Below are 22,602 nucleotides of genomic sequence, written 5' to 3' on the forward strand. Positions count from 1 at the left end.
TTCCTACTTTCACAAGGCAACAATGTTGAGCTGGGAGTCAAGGTTGATGACAGCAGGGCCCATGCTTTCTCCTTCCCCTACCCATACCTGCATTGTGAGGTTTCATCCAATCAGAGGAAGGTTGGGAGTTCTTGTGGTCATAAAATGATCGAAGATATGCTCCTGGCACTGTGTGCCCTTCAGTAAGTCCCCTCCTCTTTCTGACACACAGAATCTCCCAGCATGTCCTTCCAACCCTCCTGCCATACTGGTGCATTAATAAATATATGTTGCACAAATTAAGTATTTCTCTTGATGCCCACTAGAGGGCACACAAGTGACACTAACTGCCACCCTTTCCCTTCCTGTGTAATTGTTAGGCAGCCCCACCGCATCCCTGTGTCTCAATCTTCCTTCTGGATTCTTCTTCCTATGTGATTACTATTCCTCTACTTCAATTTCTGTTTGCCATTTTTATTATTTTTACCCTACAAATTACTAAAAGTTACCTCAGATCCTTTCTGGAAAGAGGAAGGAGGTGACTTTGTCAAGGCCTCACTAATAACGCCAGTCCTGCACCTGCTGAGGGTGGGCAGCTCCATATTCTTCCAGCCCAGGCCAGGCCTGGCACAGCGCCCCCCCAAGGGGCAGAAGGGCCTAGCGGCTCCTGGGGACTCCTCCTCCACCCCCATCTCTTCCTGCTGCAAATGTTCTCATTACATCATCCCTGGTCCTCCCAGGAGCAAAATTCCGCTCACCTCGTCCTGGCTCCATTGCTGCCACAATAGGCTGCTTCTCAAACAGCTCTGCTCTGCCTCACAGGTGCCCCCGAGAGAGCTAAACCGCCTTCCACTGCTGCAACTGAAGAGGCCAGGATCTGAATCCCACCTGGGTTCAAGTCCCCAACTGGACCTTACTTTCCAATTTGTAAAATGGGGCTGATGGGCTTCCTTATGTGGTTAAGGAGATTAAATTGTACAGCTTATATTCAGTGCCTGGCAACCTATAAACCCTCCTTCAATGGAAGCTGCTACTTGTGTTAATATTAGTTCAGCTCAGCCATTTCCTGGCTGTGTATGTAGGAGCACATAACTTAGCTTCTTTGAGCCTCAGCTTTCCCATCTGGAAAATGGGACTTATACAGATGTCAGGAGAATTGTACTGGATATTGTAGGTAATGTTTTTAGAGCAATGCCTAGCAAGCAGCAAATGATTAGTAATGATTACAATTATTAAAGGCCATAAATTAGGGAACAAAGGAAATATCAATAAACTAACATAGTAGAATCAGAATTCATAAATTCTTCTTAGATTGCAATCTAAAAGACTAGAAATCTATAATAAAATCAGAAAACTGACCCTACACCTGGCAAATAAAGCACCCTCTTTTAAATAACACCTGAATCTTCTGGGTAAGGGAGTGAATTCATGTATCTCCACACCCTTCTGAAATCCCACTAAAACTACATTAGGACAGGGAGGGCACCTGGCTGGCTCAGTCAGCAGAACATGTGACTCTTGATCCTGGGGTCATGAGCTTGAGCCTCACGATGGATGTAGAGCTTACTAAAAAACAAACAACAACAACAACAAAAACCTACATTAAGGGGTCTTATAATTTTGATAATGTAGAATGTATAGCATGCAACTTATTTTAACCATTTTTTAAAAGTTTATTTATTTAGAGAGAGAGACCGCGAGCAGGGGAAGGGCAGAGAGAGAGGGAAAGAGAGAATCCCAAGCAGGTTCTGCACTGTCAGCGCAAAGCCTGACTCGGGGCTCAATCCCATGAACCATGAGATTGTGACCTAAGCCAAAATCAAGAGTCAGACACTTAACTGACTGAGCCACCCAGGCACCCCAATAACAGCCATCCTTATGGGTGTGAAGTGGTATCTCATTATGGTTAAAGGGATTGTTTTAAGGTGGAAATCTACAAGAGCCATGAGAACAAGAGACAACAGGAACAACACTGAAGGCTGAAAGCAAATGGATAAAAGGTTACTGACTTAGCTGAATCCTAAGCCACAAGAAGGGAAGCCAAGAAGCAACCCAATTGATACTGCAGGACCCCAAAGATCCAGGAACTGGTGGCACCAGAAAAGTCTGGAAGTGGAAGTGAAGAATTGAGTAACATTTGGAGGATCGGGTGAACATCTGAAAAGGAATAAGACACCCCCCAGATCCTTCCCCCGCTCTGTCAGACAACTCCCCCCTTCCCTCCCACAGAAGACTGAGGTCTACTCTCAGAAAAGAATACCAGCATAGTGGGGGCGGGGATCACAGTAAAAACAGGTGAAACAGGGATCCTGGTCAGTGAGGACCATGGTGGACAAGCCCACGTCCACCAGAGCGATCACTCAGCTGTCAGTACCTCCCTTAGAGCTGAGGAAGCAGCCAAGGATCACCAGGCATTTGCAAAATATGGAAGTCAGAGGCCAAGAGGCCAGACGAGTAAAACAGCATAGATACAATCTAGACTAGTTGTGGCATACACATAGATTATTCTGGAAGGAAACAGAAGAAGCTGATAACATTGATGCCTGTGGGGAAGAGACCTGGGTGGCTGAAAGACATGGGAAGGTAGGAGACATTTCACAATACTTCCGTTTGAATCTGTAAAATTATTTTAAACTTTTTTTTTAAAGCTTTTAAGTAATCTCTACACCCAACACGGGGCTCGAACTCACAACCCCAAAGTCAAGAGTTGTATGCTACACTGACTGTGCCAGCCAAGTGTCCCTAAACTTTCCTTTTTTCTTTAAGTAGCTTTATACCCAATGTTGGGCTCGAAATCACAACCCCAAGATCAAGAATCACATGCTCTGCCAACTGAGCCAACCAGATGCCCCTAAACTTTTCATTTTTAAATACTTCTGGATTTACAAAGAAGTTACAAAAATGCCACCTATCTTTCACCCAGCTTTGTCTGATATTTACACCTTATCTAACCATAGTGCAATGCTCAAAATCATCGATACTATACCGTAACTATTTTAGCTACAGCCCTCATTCACATTTCACCGGTTTTCCTACTGATGTCTTTTTTCCGTTTCAGGGTCCAATCCACGATCTCACATTGCATTTCATTATCGTGTCTCTCTCTTTTTTTTAAAAAAAAAAATTAATGTTTATTTATTTTTTGAGAGAGAGAGAGAGAGAGAGAGAGAGAGAGACCGAGTGTGAGTGGGGGAGGGGCAGAGACACAGAATCTGAAGCAGGCTCCAGGTTCTGAGATGTCAGCACAGAGCTTGATGCAGGGCTCAAACCCACAAACAGTGAGATCATGACCTGAGCTTAGTCAGATGCTTAACCAACTGAGCCACCCAGGTGCCCCCATTGTGTCTCTTTAGTCTCCTCTGGTTGCTGATAGTTTTTCCATTTCTCCTCTCTTTTACAAACTTTAAGCATTATACATTTTTGGCAATACTAAAAAGTGACGTACTCTCATCAGCATATATCAGGGGAGACATGATACATGATGGCGATATACCTTACTATTGGTGATGTTGGGGCTTCTGGGTGGCTCAGTCAATTAAGCATCTGACTCTTGATTTCAGCTCAGGTCATAATCTCACAGTTCATGGGAATGAGCCCCTCATCAGACTCTGCATTGACAGTGCAGAGCCTGCTTGGGATTCTCTCTCTTCCTCTCTCTCTGCCCCTCCCCTGCCCTCAAAATAAATAAACATTAAAATAAAAAAAAAAACTATTGGTAATGTCAATCATGGCCACCTGGCTGAGGATGTGTCCATCACGTTTCTCCGCCTTCCTGTTTTTCCTTTGGAATTAATGAATATCTTGTGGGGAAAGACTGAGGCATTACTGTTGTGTTTGCTTAATGATGATTTTCTAGTTCCCTGATTCCTTCTACATTTATTAGTTGAAATTCTGCCAGGAAGAGTTGCCCTTTCTTCCCCATTAATTTATTTGTTCAATTACTTATTTCTACAATAGTCAATTATTTATTTAAATTCAATTATTTATTAGCCATTTGAGCTTATGGATATTGAGTTATAATCCAAACCTATCATTATTTATTTTGCTGATCATTTTTCCCAGCTTTTGGCCCTTAGGAATTCCTTTAGGTTGGCTCCTGTCAACATGACCCCACTTTTTTTTTTTAGCACTTCCTTATTCTCTGGTACCTCATGATGTTTCCAGGCTCATCTTGTATTTTCTCTGTCCCAGCACTGGAATCAAACCATTTTTCCAAGTAAATTACTGTGGGATCATGATTTTATTAAGGGCAGATTAAAATGATCAATTGTGCTTTATTCAGGTTAATATTTATTTATTTTTGAGACAGAGAGAGACAGAGCATGAATGGGGGAGGGGCAGAGAGAGAGGGAGACACAGAATCGGAAGCAGGCTCCAGGCTCCGAGCCATCAGCCCAGAGCCTGACGCGGGGCTCAAACTCACGAACCGTGAGATCATGACCTGAGCTGAAGTCGGACGCTCATCCGACTGAGCCACCCAGGCGCCCCTAATATTTATTTTTGAGAGAGAGAAAGAGACAGAGCAAGCAGGGGAGGACCAGAGAGGGAGAGAGAGGGAGGGCATCTTTTTAAAAAAGTTATTTATTTATTTTTGAGAGAGAGGGAGAGCGTGTGCACCTGCACACAAGTGGCTGAGGGGCAGAGACAGACAAGGAGAGAAAGAGAATCCCAAGCATGCTCCACTGTCAGCGCAAAGCCTGATGTGAGGCTCAAACTCACGAACCGCGAGATCATGACCTGAGCTGAAGTTGGATGCTTAACCAACTGAGCCACCCAGGCGCCCTGAGAGAGAGAATCTTAAGCAGACTCCACGCTCAGCACAGGGCCCGACGAGGGGCTCAATTTCACGACTGTGGGATCACGACCTGAGTCAAAATCAAGAGTCAGTCACGTAACCGACTGAGCCACCCAAGTGCCCCTCAGATTAAGTAGGTTACCTGAACATGCCTTCCTGGGTATGTTATATGCATTTTCTTTCTCTTTTCTTTTCTTCCTCCCTTTCTTTTCTTTATTAATGAGGCTTTTTTTTTTTAAAGTAGGCTCCATGCCCAACATGGGTCTCGAACTCACAACCCCGAGATCAAGAGTTGCATATCCTACCAACTGATCCAGCCAGGCACCCCTCTATGCATTATCTTCAATCCTCATATTACCTCTGCAGGTTGTGCACTATTAACCCTCTTTTACACACAGAGAAACTGAGGCTCAAAACTCAGTTCATAAATGTCAGATTGAGAGTGTAAGCCCAGGTCTGTGGGCCTCCAAAGCCTGGGCTCTTTTCTCTGATGGATAATGGAAGTTGGGGAGGGCCCGGGGACATGAGGGAATGGACAAATCCATACCAACAGCTAGAAGGCTCTTGATGGACACCTCAGAGGCTATGGTAGGTCTATAAGGTGTGAATTTGGCTAGGTTGAATGACATTTCTCACAATTCCCTTCCCTGGTTGGGGCACAGGAGAGGTTCTTATGAAAGATTTAGGGGGACAGAAGTGAAACGGCAATGCTTTTTGTAGCTCCCACATATTGAAGCAGAGGGACTGGCTCATTTTGTGGGCACGAGGCTGATGGGGGCTGGTTGGGCCCAAGGATCCAGAGGGAGGGGGTCCCGCACAACTAGCCAAGAGGGTCCTTGGCTTCACGCAGGATAGGAATCAAATGCAATCCAAGAAGAAGTGAGGGCAGAGTTTATTAAAGATAGGGAGTGTGTGTAGATTTGGACAGAGCATCCAGGAGACTTGGAAAGGAAAGAGTGAGTTTCATCTTTGCTTGGAGTCTGGGGTTTTTATTGAGGTCTATGGTCCAATGCCTGTGTCTTCTCAGGCACCCGTGAACAAAGACAACGGTTTAGGTGTCCACCATAAGTCACTTATGCCCTGAAGCCAGGGGTCTTGGTGTGTCAGAGGTCTTGGAAAATGTTCATGATGACCCTGGTCACTCCTTAGATGTTATCTGTTGTGCTGGAAGACTCCAGAGAAATCATCGATTTCTTGACCTTTACAAGGAGGACATACATTACCTGTACAAGAAGGCATGTGTAAGGCAGGGGGCAGGTCCTAGCAAGAACAGAAGCAGAAAAAGGAACAAAAAAGCAGTTCTTCATGGGGGTTCCTTCAGTTTCTCTGTCTCAAGGCAGTGACAGGTCTGCAACTGCCTCTCCTACCCTGGGATCAGCATTCAGCTTTGACACTTGCTAAGCCAGGTATGTGTGTTTAGATCTACGAGAAGGGCCCTGGTCTCTCCAGAAACCCCACATACACCCCTCAAGGTTGGCAGCAGCAAGAACCAACCGGGGTTCCAGTCTGCCCATGTGGGTTCCAGCTTGTTCCTGTGGATCCCAGAATGTTCTTGTCCTTCCCATACATGATATACCTCTGCCCTTGCTGACAGCCTGCTCTATGTCTTCAAGCTCCAGCATCAGACTCGATGACAATATCCTTGCAGAGACTGCTTAAGCGGCTCCCATAATTGCTCAAGTTCAAACACCTGGGACAAATCCCTTCCTCTCTATGGCCTGGTATTTCTGCTTGACCCCTGACTGAATCAGAGGAGGGACCCTGGGTCAGAGCAAGCAGGTTCTTAGGGCTCAGGGCCTCCAAAGGCCATCAGTGTGAGGTCCTCTTGACAGACCCACTCAGACAGAGTCCAACTCTCCTAACTTCCCTGTCACTCTCTGTGGCTGGAGGAGGACAGACTTTTGCCAAGCTGGCTCCAACAACAAAAAGCCACAGTTACCTGCCATCCCATGGATTTTCCTAAGCAAAATGAAAGGAAACCCAGAATCCTACATAATAAAAACCAGATCCTCTGTATCACAAGGGGTACTGTGGTAAGTGGGCATCCCAGAACTGGGACACCCCAGGGACCAAAAGGGTGATGAGAGTCTGGGGATGAGGTATTAACACCCCACCGGGATGGATCCTATGCCCCATAGGAGCACAGTTCGGACCTTAGCACCAAGGTTGGGACACTCAGTGGGGTTGGAGCACCTGGGGGGCTCAGTTGGTTGAGCGTCCTACTTTGGCTCAGGTCATGATTTCACGGTTCCGGAGTTGAAGCCCTGCATCAGCCTCGCTGCTGTCAGCGTGGAGCCTGATTCAGATCCTGTCTCCCTCCGCCCCTCTCTCTCTTTCTCAAAAATAAATAAACATTAACAAAAACAAACAAACAAACAAACAAAAAGACACACATGTGAACCGGGCTCCCAACTGGGGCAAAGCAGGACTTCCATGATGCCGACCCTGAAGCTGAAGCCCTAGGTGGCCACCAGAGGGCTCTCAAGCCACGTCTAGGAAGAAAGTGGCGTCCTGAGGCTGTGAGGTAGAGGAAGCCTCCAGGATAGAGCAATGGGGTTCTCCAAGGTGGAACAGGACAAATTTCCTGTGCAAGGCGGCCAGCCACATCTGTAGGAACTCTTGGTGCTGTAGCTGCATCTGTTCCACCTTAGGCAGCTGGGGGGATAAGGCTGGGTTAGTGCCCCTTGGGACCCCCGTTGGGGCTACATTCATGGGAAGGCCTGACACTATCATCATTGCAGGGTGGGGAGGCTGGAGGTGGCAGGCCTGACTCATGAGGATTTCTGATACTCCCTCACGGCTCACCAACTGTGTGATCCACCGCCCCCTGTTCAGACCTCAGTTTCCACATCTGTACAAGGAGGCTGGATCGGATGATCATTCAGGTGGCTTCTAGCCCATCGGTAATAATGGTGATGATGGTGGCGATGATGATAGCAGTGACATTTGCCATGCACTCAGTATGTGCCAGACTCCACACTAAAATCATTCAATTCGACTGTCTCCCTTAACCTGCACAATAACCCCGTGGGGTAGGCACACCTGTCATCCCCATTTTCATAGGTGAAAACATGGAGGCTCACACAGCTGGAAAACTGTTGGGCTAGGAGAGAGATAATACAGCTAGGAAGAGCCCAGCCCAGAATCACATGGACCTGGGCTTGGACCCAGATTCAGCTGTTTTTAGCTGTGTGACCCTGAGCAAATCACTCACCCTCTCTGTGCCTCTGTCTCCTCTGATGCTCATTCCACAGGGCTGCCACGAGGACCAAAAGCAGTAATGCCAAATGCCTGGTATACAAGGAGCACACCACATCGATCACTGTTCCATATTAAATGCGTTATTATCTGTGGCTGGGATGTGAACCACAATCTACTTGGTCCTCAGCACCAGCTCTCCACCCTCTCGGTAAATCCCTGCTGAAGCAGGAGATGAAATGCTGTCTGGGTTGAGGACTTGGATTTCATGACAGGCTCCAGTTGCCACAGCCGCATAACAGGCCTGCCAGGTGCCCAGAAAGCTGCTTGGCCCCATTCTCGAGCCAGATGGGCCTGCCCCCCGAGGAGGGGGTGCGGCACAAGCATTCTCACTCACCTGGCCAGCAGCCTCTGCCACCCCATCCTGGCAGGCCCAGAGCCAGCCTCTGGCCCCAACAGCTTCCCATTTGCTCCTCACCAAACTCTCTGCACCTCCTCTGCAAGGCTCACCCACAAGATTCCAGGATACCTTATAACCTCCCATGGGCTGCCCTTTGAAAGATATCCCTTCTCTGTCCCTCCACCTTAGCCTTACCCAGATCTCTTACCCAGTAACCCCCAATCTGGCTGACTCCTTTGTCCCCACCCAGCTCACCTGCCTGAGTACCAAGAAGATGCTGTTCTCAAAGAGGACGCTGCTGGTATTTGTGTCTGGTGGATGCCATCAGGGGATAGGGTTGGCAGTGCCTCTGGTCTCCTGGGTCCCTACCATGTGGTTTCTACTAAAGCTGCTGTTCTTTGCACACAGGGTAGCCCCCTGAGAGTGGAGGGACTGCTGCCTTTCCAGTGCCTGACATAGCCAGGCACACAGTGGGGCTCATGAGAATGTGAATGAATGAATGAATGAATGAATGAACAAGCGAACGAATGAATCGAGTGAAAGAAAAAATGAGGCAGGGTTGGGTTTGGTCTTTGGATTTGGGGGACTCAGGGGCTCTCAATGGCACTGGGAACCCTGGATCTGTGTCCTGGCTCTGTCTGCCACCACTCAGCAGCTGTGGGGCCTTGGTCAAGGCTCTCAACTTCCCCAAGCCTGTTTCCTCTTCTATAAACCAGGGAGAGTAACAGTCCTTACCCCTTGGAGCCAATGTGGAGACACCATGGAAAGAAGTGAGCACAGCCTGGTACTGTTATGATTACCCACCCTGTGAATGCCCACCTTCCTGAGCCACCAGAATTAGAGGAACTAGAGGTGGGTTTGGAGGTGCAGGGGTGATGCTCATCTGATAGCAAGGGTGCCGGCATGAAACTCTGATGGTGAGGCTTCTGTTGGCCCAGCTGGGTAGGGACGTGGGACAGGAAGCCAAAGGTGTGAGCCTCCTGGCCGGTTCAGTGGCCCAGCCCTGTTTACACTCCGCCCAGTGTGGCACATGGCCGCTGGCCATTGCTTCCTCACCACCTTCCCATCCGGTCCCTTCTGATCCAGTCCCCAGAGGGAGCCTTCAAATACTGCATCTGAGACATGGTGAGCCCCTGCCTGAACCCTTCTCGAAATTTCCCTGGTCCAGCTCTCCACATGGCACGATGCTCCTAGCCTCTCCCTTCGCCTACCTCACCCTTCTGCTCTGAGCTCCAGCCATCTGGACCTCCTCTAAAATTCCTCATGTCATTCTACCTGTGCTGGTCACTCTGTCCTTTGCCCCTTCTCTAGCAACTTCTTGCTACTAGCTCAGTAACAAGAACCTGGCCAGGCCCTGTTCTCAGCATCCTCTCCAGGGCAGGGATCCCAACACCAGCTGGGTAGGGGTCAGGGGGTTCTGATCCCAAGAGTGCCCTCTGACCCCACCCTTTGTCCATCCCCATGTTCTAGGCCTGCACCTCAGAGGGCTTTCCTGAGCCCAGAGGAGCCAGGCCTGACCAGTAGCTGGCTCACTGCAGGCACTGCGGACGGCTCCCTTCCCAAGTGCTGCACCAGGCTCTTTCTCTGTAACCTCCAGCTCCTGGTGGCCGTAAATCTTGGCCTGGCAGGGACTGCAGAAGCCCTGTCTGCTAGCTCAGGCAAGGCTGACTCCCTCACCCTCCTTCTGGTTCCGCAGGGCGCAGTTCCTCTCGGGGCCAGGGCAGGGTGCCCAGGGCCAGCAACTGCAGCATTCTCCCTGTCATCCTTCAAGGCCACCCTCAGGGGCTGGGCTCCCCACTCACCTGCCTTTCCCCTCTCGGCCTCGTTTTCTCCAGCTGAAATACAAGGGGCTTGGGTCCGAATCTTTTTAGAAATTCTGATGATACTCATAATCACCATCCCTCCACTCACATACACAAAACACAATTTCACATTAAAACTTTACCAGTCGCTTCCCCCACAGATCTGAGTGGTGAGGAACCTCTGTATTTCAAGAGCTACTGTTACTTGCAAAAAGCAAGTTGCAAAACAGGATGTACAATCTTCTTAAAACATAAATATTAACACTTACTTGTAAATGCATAAAAGAACCTGGAAGAATATATATAATAAGTGGTTCCAGAGCTTATCTCTGGAAAGTGGGGTTGCAGGGCCTTTCACTATCTACTTCAGACATTTTTGTAACTGAATATTTTTTTTTTTAATTTTTTTTTTAACATTTATTTATTTTTGAGACAGAGAGAGACAGAGCATGAACGGGGGAGGGGCAGAGAGAGAGGGAGACACAGAATCGGAAGCAGGCTCCAGGCTCCGAGCCATCAGCCCAGAGCCTGACGCGGGGCTTGAACTCACGGACTGCAAGATCGTGACCTGAGCCGAAGTCGGACGCTTAACCGACTGAGCCACCCAGGCGCCCCCTGAATATTTTTTTTAACAAGTGCATGCTACTTTGAGGGATTTTCCCCCCATTTAAAATATAATCCTATGATATTATCACCAACAATCTCAAATTCTGAAAACCAATGATACTTTGGTTGAGCAGAATGATAATGAGCACTCAGGTTTCTGAAGTCTGATTGACAATAAATAGATTAGCAGGATTAAGCCATGACTTGACACTTACCGATGGGTTCCTCGGAGCAAGGTAATTAACCTATCTAGGCCTCACTTTATTCTCAAAAATGGGGTTAGTAGTAACTCCTACACCTCAAAGGATTTCTTACATTGGCAAGAAGAAAAATGTAACCATGTCTTTTTTTTTTTTTAAGGAAAGACTCTTTTTTTTTTTTTTTTTTTTTTTTTTTTTTTTTTGAGAGAGAGAGAGAGCTCGCACACACTAGCGGGGGAGATTCTCTCAACCAGGCTCTGTGACCAGCCCAAAGCACAGCTTGATCCCAATGACTGTGAGACCATGACCTGAGCCTAAACCAAGAGTCGGATGCATAACTCGACTGTGCCACCCAGGCACCCCTAAAAGGAAAGGCTCTTGAGTGAGGCAGACTCTTAAGACCCTGCCTGGGTCCCCAGGGGAGGTGTCACATCTTGTAACTGCTTTCATTGGCCCTGGCCAATGTCTTCCCAGTTGTTGGGTCTCACACTGGACCACTGGAAGGTCCCCACAGGGCTAGGAGTCCATAGGACAAATGTGGCTAATGGAATCTGGCTTGTACTCTTGTGTCTGGCACCAGTTCAGCAATGGGGATATAAAAAACCCAGACATCACCTCATTGCTGTTTCATCAAAAAAGGAGACTTTCTCCCTGCACATCCCTGCAGAGGACAAATTCTTGCTGGCTGTGTGGCCTGGGAGGGAGCAGGAAGAGAGGTAGGAAGAACCCGGGGAGTTCTCCCCATCTTGGGGGTCAGAGGGCAGCCTGTGTCATCGTAACAGCCATGGGACTGGCCCCTTGGTAACCATGATAACCTAGGTAACCATGCACTGTGTGGGCACCTGACAAGCATAAACCTCTCCTCCCCTCCCCACATCCTATGAGGGAGATACTGGCATCCCCTTCTAACAAGGGGTGAGGGTCCTTGTCTGAGGTCACTGAGCTACGGTGGGGATTTGTCTCCAGTCCAAGTGACTCCAAAGCCAGTGTTCTCAGCATCTTGGGAGCCAAGAGGTCTGTGGCATAAGCACAGATCTCCTCAAATGCCATGTGTGACCTTGGACAGGTATGAGACCCTTCCTGAGTATCGCCTCAGGGATTTTCAGAGGAGAACTTCAGGCCACCCAACCTCCTCCTCCAGGATAGTTCTGCCATGAGTTAACATGTTGGGCTTTCCTGGAAGATTTGGTATGAACAAAGGGCCTGACAGCCTCAGAAAGAAAAATAAAACAAAAAGCAAACAAACAAAACCTCCACAGGACCAGAGAGTCTCCAAGAGCTAGGGTATTCCCATAGTCCTGGATACCCGGTGTGCTCTTTCTAAAGGCTGATCCAGCCCTGTCAGTTCCCCTGGCCCTGCCTGTTCTGTCCACCCGGCTCAGGGTCCTCATGGCTTCTCGTCTATCCCTGCTCTAAAGGACTTGGGGGTCCCTTCATGCCTCATTAGGTGCTGGTCAGAAAACTGGAGACTCTGTAAGCTTTTCAGGACTCCTCAGCTGGCCTGCCCAAGGCAGTGCCCCAGCATGACTCGGCAGAGGTGGGCCTTGCTGACCCCCATGCCCTGTCTTCCTCTCCTCCCCTCCCCTCCCCTCTCCTCCCCTCCCCTCTCCTCTCCTTTCCTTTCCTTTCGTTTCCTTTCCCTGTCTACAGGGTCATTGCCAGGACAGGGGGCTCAAGGATGTTCGGGAAAAGTTATGAATACAGATTTTTATGTTAAATCACCCAGCTGTCAGATGTTGACAACTGTACCAGTCATTTGCTATATGACCTCAGACCCATTCCCTGCTCTTCCTCTGCTTTTCTTGGCATCCCAAGAGCTCATTGGGAAACTACATTTCCCAAGCTCCTCTGCCAACGGACTCTGGTTAGGTTCAGCCAATGGGAGGCATTAAAGAAAGACTGGCAGGTAGGAAGAAGCCAGGGTATTTCCCAGCTCTCTGTGCAGTGCCTGGGTCTCCTCCAAAGCCACTGTGCCCTCCAAAGCCAGCCCATCCTCCATGTGTCCAGGTCACAAATTTGGGTAACCACCCCCTTACTGCCTCCTATTTGGCTTTTCAAAATTGTCGCTACTGACCCCCATAAAGTGGTCTCTGTTTTTGTGATAATAGCAATTGATTCAAATCCTCTTTTTTCTGCACTTTTTAATCACAGTGTAATATATATAACATAAAATTTACCATTTTAACCATTTCTAAGTGTACAATTCAGTGGCATTAATTGCATTCACAATGCTGTGCACCCATGACCATTATTTCCAAATGAATTTTTTTAATACCCTTGGTTGGGGGAGGGGCTGAACCAAGCTGCTCCACAGGCCACATCAGCCTGTGGGCTGACTGCTCGTGACCTTGGCTTTGCAGGTGGCAGATATTCTCTCATGTATTCCCCTCTGCCTGAGCATCCCAAATCTCACGATATTAATGGGAAAGGACAGATGACCCCAATTCCACACAGGAAACTGGAGCTCAGGCAGGCCATGGCTACTGACCAAGACACCCCATTCCCAGCCCTATGCTCTTACTCCCAGCCAGCTTCCTGTTAGCCCCCTTCCCCTGGTCTTCAAAACGCAAACCTCCACACACAGGTCCCCTGCTGCTCTGCCCCCCAAGACAGTAAACTCCTGCCATGGGCTTCCCCTCAGAGTGTCACCCGGGGAGTAGGATAGGGGTGAGATCCTTGGGGTCTACATACCCAAGGACACCACTCTCTGGGCACCAAGTAAGAGTAATAATAATACCAACGACAACAATAATAATACAACCTAATGTTTATTCACATTCAATTCCTTCGGCATGTAGAAAGGAAGGGAGAGCTGAGGATCTTGCATCCCCACTTTCCAGGGGTCAGGTAGAAATTTGGAAAAGCTCAGAACAGAGGCCTTCGTAATTAAAACAAGCCGACTACCAACTTATCGGGGACCTATTACATTCCCCAAGCAGGTGCTTTGTCTCTTAATCCTCATGAGTGTCCTGAGAGAACAGAGGCTCCTTAAGGAGGCAGGCCCATCTGGTTCCACAGCAGGAAGGGGTGGAGCCGGGACTTGGACCCAAGTCTCCTTGTACCCAAAGACCATGGCACCTCCATACCCCTGTGCTCATTCTCGCCTCCCTGCCTTTGCATGAGCTGTTCCCCTACGCTGGGCTACCACCATGAGGGATAGCAAAATGGATGTCAGACTGGGTTGAAGGGGTCCCCCATGGCTTGCCGCAGCCCTTCTGCCATTGCCGGGCAGGGCCCTGGACCAGTGCCCAGGCTCTGCTGCAGCCTGAGTCGAGTGAGGCAGGCCCTCAGCCAACTGCTGAAGAGGCACAATGGCAGTGGGGAGAGGTAACTCGGGCAGAGGACAGAGGCTTTTGGGGTACCCAAATCTCTGCCAGGGCATGGTGGGCACTCTGTGTCAAGACCTGAGCCTCTGTGGGTGACGGGGAATCTCATAGGTGTGGGTTTAAACCTGGCTCTGAATAACACAAACCCAGGTTTGTCTGTGAACACACAGACCTGCTCTGAAGGACATTTGTGCATCATCCTAGTCGCCTCCAGGGGAGGAGCTGGGTGGCTGGGGACAGAAGACAGGGAGGCTTTTCATCATCTACCCTTTGGGCCTCTGGGCTTTTAGCCATTAATAAATCATTTAAAAAGTTTAAACTCTGGGGGCGCCTGGGTGGCGCAGTCGGTTAAGCGTCCGACTTCAGCCAGGTCACGATCTCGCAGTCCGTGAGTTCGAGCCCCGCGTCAGGCTCTGGGCTGATGGCTCGGAGCCTGGAGCCTGTTTCCGATTCTGTGTCTCCCTCTCTCTCTGCCCCTCCCCCGTTCATGCTCTGTCTCTCTCTGTCCCAAAAATAAATAAAAAAAAAAAAAGTTTAAACTCTGGTAAATCACTGCTGTGTGACCTTGAGCATGTCACTTAACCTCTCTGAGCTTTGATTTCCCCAGCTCTAAAATAGGGTTAATCATAGCACTTACTTCATAAGGAAAGAGCAAGGCAAAAGTGAAAGTATTCACACACCGTGCTTAGCATGATGCCCGAGACACAGGAAAAGCTCTTAAGTGGGACTGCTATTATTATTATTAATATTGTTATTACTACTATTGGTCATTTGCCTGTCAGACCTCAAGCAAGGACTACTACAAAGTTCTCTGACACCTTCCAAAGTCTCTTCCTCGAGACTGAGGCCATCTCAGCAAATGCCGGCTCTGTTACTGTGACTTGGGTAGGTCATGTCACCTTTCTGTGCCTCAGCTTCTCCCTCTATGAAACAGAGATACTAGAACTTGCCCGCTATTCACAAGATTATTAACAATCAAGACTTACCACATATGGTGGCAGGCACAGGGGGTGCCAAGGTGAGGGCAAGGGGCTCACAGTCTGGTGGGAAGGCACCTAAATTAACAGATGCTTGGGGCACCTGGGTGGGCCAGCTGGTTGAGTGTCCTACTTCGGCTCAGGTCATAATCTCACAGTTTGTGAGTTCAAGCCCCAACTGGGCTCTGCTCTCAGCGCAGAGCCTGCTTCGGATCCTCTGTCTTCCTCTCTCTCTGCCCTTCCCCCCCGCTTGTGCTTGCTCTCTCTCAAAAATAAATAAACATTAAAAAAATAAATTAACAGATGCTTGCGACAAGAGAGATAAGTGGGAGATGGGGGAAAGGGAGCGAAGAGAGGCCAGCAGAGGAGCCTAACCCAGCCAGGGGTGGAAAGGGCACCAAGGAAGCCTTCCTGGAAGAGGTGTTGCCACAGCTGAGCACTGAAGGATGACTAGGAGTTGGTCAGTCAGAGGAGAAAGAGAGTCAGAAAACACACTGCAGGCAGGGGAAGCTGTAAGAGCAAGGGCTAGAGGTGTAAGACCCAGTGGGTTGTTCCAGAACAAGCAGGAAGGAAATGAAGCCAGGCCCACTGAGGGCAGTGGGAAGATGAGACGTTTTTGTCACCGACCTCAGAGGACTGTCTGGTTTCAGACACCAGGTCTACGAGTTATCTGCTATGTAACCTTGGCCAAGGTACTTAACTTCTCTGTGCCAAACGAGGCAAACAGTGCTTACCCCATTCTGTTGTCGTGAGGGTAAAAGTGAGTTAATTCACGTAAGGTGCTTAGAACAGGGGCTGGCACACAGCCCTGTAATGCTCTGCCCTCCACAGGCCAAGGCACGCAGTGGCCTTCAAGGAGACTAAATTATTTGCTGAGTGGATGAACAAATGAGCAAACAGGGTGCCAAGTCCCATGACCCCTCTGCTGACCCCCAGGGGTGGAGTCTGCTCTGGCCTCCCCGCTTTGTGCTTACCACACACACTTTGTGCTGGGATCACACAGATCACCTGGAGGCACACTGATGCTCCTGTCCCCCGCGCCACCTGGGAACCACCTCAGCCACAAAATGTCCATCGCTAGTTCATCCCCCATCCCTGACACTATCTGCAGGGACCTCTACAGGAGAGGCCCAGATTTGGGGAGCTAAGCTGTACTTTGAAAGGGAAGGAGACCCATGTTTATTGTCACCTGCTAGCGGTGTGTCTGGCACAGGGGTCCACCTCCAATAACTCAGGTCTGACTCTTCTGATTTTACAGATGAAGAGAACGAGGTTCAGGAAGGTGAGGACTGGCCGGGGCGGGGGTGGGTGGTGGGGGGTGGTGGAGATGAGTCCAGCCCAAGGTTGCAGGCTCCAAAGCTTGGCTTCTCCACCACCCCCATCACCCACCCTATCTTAGCTCTCTCCTGTTTGCCTGGCCTGGTTGCTGAGGTCACACAGGAGACCTAGTTTCAAGGTAAAAGGTTCAGGGTCGGGGGGAGTTAAAAAGAAATCAGAAGGATGGATGTCAGTGCCAACACTTTCAGGATCATTCACACTGTACAAATGGGGAAACAGACCCAGAGAGATTCCATGAACCACTCTGAGGTGCCCAGCCCATTCATGGTAGGGCTGTGGTGGGACCTTGACCTTACTCTCAATACACAACGTGTCTCATTATCCCAGGTGCCTGGCAGGCTGTAGCCTGAGACAACCATGCTGTCTGCAGATGGGAACCAGGAAAAAAGGGGGAAGGAGTTGTCAGCAGGCAGTTTTGGGGGAGAGCACTCTGAGGGAGCTGCAAAGCAGGCAGTGCAGGTCCAGAGTGGAGAGTAGCACCCAGCAAGGGAAAGCACACCCCTCTATCCCTGCCCTCCATCCACCACAGCAACAGGGATGCTGCAGATGCTGCTGCGGCCCTGGCTGAGTGGCCAGCCAGCCTGGCTTACAGCTCTGCAGAGGGAGGGATGTGGGAGGAGACGCTGAGCCAGGCTCAGCTTGCTCTAGCTCAGCTCCAGCCGCAGTGAGAACAAAATGCCCAGAAAGGCCTCCCAGGGGGCGGCCTGGTGACCTTACCCTGCAGCTGGGCGGAAGGAGAGGGGTTCAGTTCCCTGCTTGGCCAGACCTGCAGGTCCAGAGAAAAGGGTCTTAAAGGAAGGGGGCAAGAAGGGGGCTTGGGGCTGCACAGAGGAGAAGCTTCTTCAAGCCCCAGGGCTGGGTCTGAAAAGGACAGTACCAGGAAGGGGCATCTAGGCCCTGACCTGGGGGACTTGATCATCTAGGACAGGGACAGGAGAGATGGAGACCTGACACAATTCACCGTGTAACAAGATAGCTGAAATGGGGTGACAAAAGGCACTTGATCATGATATTAATGATAGCAATTAATAATAATGGTTCCCACGTATTAAGTGTAGTCACTGGGCCAGTCACTGTAAGCCTCAGTTCAGCTTCACCCGGGAGACACTATTTTTCCCCTTTTCACAGATGAGATAACTGAGGCCCAGAATGATAACACGATGGCTTGATCAATCCTAGCCTGGGAGACCCTTGCGTGTCCCTCCACCCAGGCTCCTCTGAGGTCCAGGGCTCTGGTTGTTGCCAGCCCTGCTCTATCCTTTGCCCAGTGCCTTAAATGCAATCTGCACTCAGTACTCAAGACGAATGGATGGGTGAAGCCAGTCCCACCTCGGGCAGAGAGAGGGAACATGCAATCTCCCCGCCCTTCTCTGCCTAAGTGGGGATGCATCCAACCTTGTGTCTGTATCTGGCAAAACTCAGTCTGATCTGAACCTCACAGTGTCTCAAGAGGTGGCCAAAATCTGGAAAACCACCCCATTTCACAGATGAGAAAATTGAGGCTCAGAGAGGTTATGCGCCTTGCTTTGGGCCCCTAGCCAGCCGGTGGTGGGTCAGGCTCCTTCCCCTCCTCCTGGAGTCTATCAGCCCTCTCTGAGGGAGGGCTGGACTTGCTACTGGGAATAAACAGTGCCAGTGATAGCTAACATTCAGACAGCACCTACAATGTGCTGGCATGTAGCACCTCATCAGATCTTCCCAACAACCTTTTGGTTTTTTGTGACAGTCTACTGAGATATAATTCACACACCATCCATCCAATTAAGCCACTTAAAGTGTACAAGTCAATGCTTTTTAGTATATTGTCGTGCAACCACCACCACAGCCGATTTTAGGACATTTTCATCCCGACAAAAAGAAACCCCATGCTCCTGAACAATCATCCTTCGATTCCCTCAACCCTCCAGCTCTAAGGAAACCATTAACCTACTTTCTTCTTTATACATCTGCCTATTCTGGACATTTCACATAAATGGAGTCATATAATATCCAAAAACTTTATGAATGGGTTATCTTATCCCCATTTCCCAGATGGCAGTAACTGAGGCTTAGACAGGTGAAAACCTTACTGAGGGCCTTTATAAACAATTTTTAATGCTTATTTATTTTTGAGAAAGAGAGAGAGAGCTGGGGAGGAGCACAGAGAGAGGGAGACAGAGGACCCAAAGCAGGCTCTGCACTGTCAACACAGAGCCGGAGCAGGGGCTTGAACTCACCAACTATGGGATCATGACCTGAGCCAAAATCAGATGCTTAACCGACCGAGCCACACAGGTGTCCCGCCAAGGGCATTTCATGAAGCAATGATGGGTAGGCTTGAAACTCAGGCTCACCTGACTCAGAGGCCCTGCTCTTTGTCATTAACTCCACCAGTCAGTGAATGCTAGAGCTCAAGGACCACCCCGCTCCTCCCCTCCCTTCTACCTGAACCCAAGGCCCCACCCCTAAATTCCTCCATCACATGGGGGTTCTACCAGGGACCCGTGTGGTTCTCCCACAACCTCTGCTACCCTCCAGGCCTCAGCGATGCCACCTCCTTTGGGACCTTCTCCCCGATTGCTCACCTTTCTTGGAGCTCCCACTGCCCATGTGCATTTGCCCGTGGAAGACTGGGCAGCCAGGCTCCCTCTCTGTGTGGGAAGCAAACTGGGGCCCTGAGGAGGTGTTTGGGGTGACCTAGTGAGACCAAGTAGAAAGGGGACTGAGGCCAGATCCTCCGAGTCTCACACCAATTCTCTCCCCACTGGCCTATTCCAAAGGGGAACCCTTAACCTCCTCCATCCTCACCCCACCCCCAAAGTGGTGCCATTGAGCGTATGGGAAAGTGAAGGAAACTGACGCTCAGAAAGTCTAGTGACCTGCCCGAGGCGACAGACACGGAACCAGGCTTCACCTCCTGATTCCCCAACTTGCCCCCCACCCCCCCAACATACTGGGTCAGGAGCAGCAATTTGTGATTCCCATAACCCCTGGACTTGCCCTTCTATCAGCCCTTATAAAACTGGTTCCTTATTTGTTCGTGGTAAGAGGAGGTGGGACTCCTGTCTTTGTGGCTGTATTTCCAGTACAGGCCTAGGCCTGGGCCTGGAACAGGTCTCAAGAAATGTTTGTTGAACAGATGATGGAAGAGAGGAAGGAAGGAATAAGGTTTGAGGGGGGCGGGGGCGTGGGGGGTTCAGCCGCCTGCCCAGAGTCACACTATGCCATTTACTAACATCAGTTCTTCTGACTCCTAAATCGAGAACTTCTGGCATTTTGGGGTCCTGCACCTCTTGGACAACCACTCACACAATCCTACACACAGTTCTGAGGGCTCCTGGCCCCCTGTAGCTCACTCACAGGCCAGGAGTAGCATCTCTATACTGCAGGTGGAGAATCCTGTCCTATGTCACACAGCCCTGTCCTGGGGACACGAGATATGAATGCACTTCATAAAAGCCTGAAGCATAGCACGCACGTCAGCTGTGTCATCTTCAACCGCGAGCCCGCACCTCGCTGCAGCCCCTGGCACACAATGCAGCAGTCCTGACACCATTCCTCTGCCTCTTCTGTCCTCAGACGGCCTCTGCCCCACCCCGGGGGCTGCCGCCAGCCAGGGACGTGCAGGAATGCCCGTTAGTGCTACTTCAGCCACCATCAGACCTGGCAGCCTACACCAGCAGTATTAGGGGCGGGGCCGCCTATATCTCTTATCTGGGTCCCCTGCTGACTCAGCAGGACCCTGCGTCTCCTCCCTCACCCCTAACACCACCTTGGTCTCAGGGGGCAGAGGGTGGCAGGGTCCAAAACTCGGGAACTCTCCCAGCCCCAGGATGGCGCAGCAGACAGATGTTTTTTGAGGGTTTTCTAGGCCAGAAGCGGTTGTCTTTTTGCTTATGTTTTCCACCAAATCTCAAATGAAGCTGGTATTATTAGCACCCCATTTTACAGATTCAGAAACTGAGGCATGGAAAGAAGAGGTCGCTTGCTCGAGGTGCTCTGAGGGGAAGTGGGAATGCTAGCACTCAGCCTTGGGTTGGTCTGACCTCAGCAGTGGGCTCTGTACCATTGGAGGAGTAAGCCTCCCCCAGAAGTTACTCCTGATTGGAGGTGTCTGCTCCCCCTCACCCATGTACAGTATCTGTCCTTGGAAGTCTAGCACCGGGACGTTCTGAGTGAAGTGGCAGATTTGCATTCATTAGAAATTCTCAGGAGATGCATGTTTTGCTGAACCTCAACTTGTCTCTTCATCTACGGTCATAAAATATTAAAGCCAGAAGGTGCCACTGCAATTAGGATTGTCTAGTCTCTACATCTTATGAAGGGGAAACTGAGGCTCAGCGATGCAGGGGACTTGGCCAAGGCATTCCCAAGTCGCAGATAACTGGGAACAAACCCAGGACTCTAGACATCATGTCAATGCTACCTAAAAGTCAAAGAATGTGAGCTCAGGAAACAATCAATGTCCAGGGTCTTCTGGCCCAAACCTCCCATTTCACAGAAGGGGAAACTGAGGCTCAGAGGAGAGTGGGGTAGGAGCGATATACAGGCAGGCAGAATGCACCATCAATGAACCCGAAAGTCCCAGTTTTTTTAATAGTGTGACCTGAGACACGTGAGGTGACCTGAGTCTAATCTGTGAAGTAGAAATAACGAAACTTACAGTGTAGGGTCACTGTCAGCAGTACAAAGGATGCTGGCCCTTAGGCCGGGACCCGACACATACTTAATACTGGCAGGCCCTTGTCATTTTCCCCGTCTGCCATCCTGCCTTCCAGATCAAACATTTTTCAGAACAGTGTAGTGGGTAAGACTGTGGACTGCTGCTCCAGCCACCTGTTAGCTGGGTAACCTTGGACTGGTTACTGTTCTGTGATTCTGGGCCCCAAATACCTCCTCCATTCAACGGGATGGCAAGTACAGTACCTCCCAGGCAGGGCTGTGGCGAAGTGGAAGTAGCACATGTGATGGGCTTCGTGTAAAGCCAGGCACGCAATAAGTGCTCAGTAAATCTGAGCTAACACTATTACTTGTTACTTGCATGGCCATGTCTCATGTCTGTCCCATCCCAGGCTGCAGGGTGTCTGCTCCACCAGGAAGGGGCTAGTCCCCAACCTCTAGGACTCTTCTGTCTCAGGACTGCTAATGCAGCAAGGGAAGGAGATCCCAGGGCTCTGAGCGGCCACACGGGATAGCCTGACCCAGCTCTGATTTCTCGGTGCCTGCCTGGTGACAGGAATTCTGAAAATACTGGACGAAATCCCGTTTTTTGCAGTCACGGAAGTGTCCCGAGCCCCCATTTTACAGGTGCAGAAACTGAGGTCTGAGGAGGGGGAGGGTGCTGCTCACAGATGCACGGACACGTGCCCAGGGCTGGATGCACGGGTGCCCTCGTTTGTGGCACCGTCCCCCAGGGATGAGCTTCTGCAGCAGGAACCCCTCCCAGAGCCCCGCCTCCTCTGCTTGGGGGTGGGCTTCTGGCCCTCCCCGACGCCCCGCGGCGTCCGTAGGGGGGACGTTACTCACAACGAAGGAGACGACGGCAGCCAAGGCCGCCTCCACCTTCCCTTGGTCCCTGGGGATGCCTCTGACCCGATGCCGCGGCGACTAAGGCTGCCGGGAAGTCGGGTGCGGGCTGAACGTCGCGTTCCCGGCTTCTCCGAGCCCGGGCCTTGGGAGGAGCGCTCCATAATCTTCCGTGGCCGGAGGGAGCGTTCGGGCGTTTCCGGCGCCGAGGGGCGGGGCTGAACGTGACGCAGACGTCACCGTCGCTGCCTGCAGAGGGCGCTTGTTGCGCGATTCGTTCAAGTCGGATTGTGGGCCAAGCATCCAGGAGGCACAGGAATCAGCTGTAGTCCTGGAACCTCGGTTTCTTGCTCTGGAAAGTGGGTTTGATGACAAGTCTGGTGAGGCCGCAGTGGGACCTGGATAAATTTATGAAAGGAACTAGAAGAAACATTGATAAATATGCAGTTACTTAACCTTCCTCGGTTTGTTCATCT

The 22,602-nt window shown here is 50.3% G+C and overlaps 1 protein-coding gene across 3 annotated transcripts in view; it reads right to left on the bottom strand.

Moving 5' to 3' along the window:
• Positions 1-22,317, bottom strand: part of AP1B1 (adaptor related protein complex 1 subunit beta 1) — an 84,408-nt gene extending 62,091 nt beyond the window's left edge. The window contains exon 1 of one of the 3 annotated variants that reach the window (XM_058693195.1): positions 22,127-22,317. In XM_058693195.1, coding sequence (XP_058549178.1) covers positions 22,127-22,290 — 164 coding nt within the window. In that variant the 5' untranslated portion in view covers positions 22,291-22,317. The remainder of the gene's footprint in view (positions 1-22,126) is intronic. The other 2 variants (XM_058693196.1, XM_058693199.1) reach the window with 2 other exon arrangements.
• Between the last annotated feature and the right edge of the window lie 285 nt (positions 22,318-22,602).

This window comes from Neofelis nebulosa, chromosome 11 (assembly GCF_028018385.1).
Source record: "Neofelis nebulosa isolate mNeoNeb1 chromosome 11, mNeoNeb1.pri, whole genome shotgun sequence".
In the NCBI taxonomy this organism is placed as follows: Eukaryota; Metazoa; Chordata; class Mammalia; order Carnivora; family Felidae; genus Neofelis; species Neofelis nebulosa.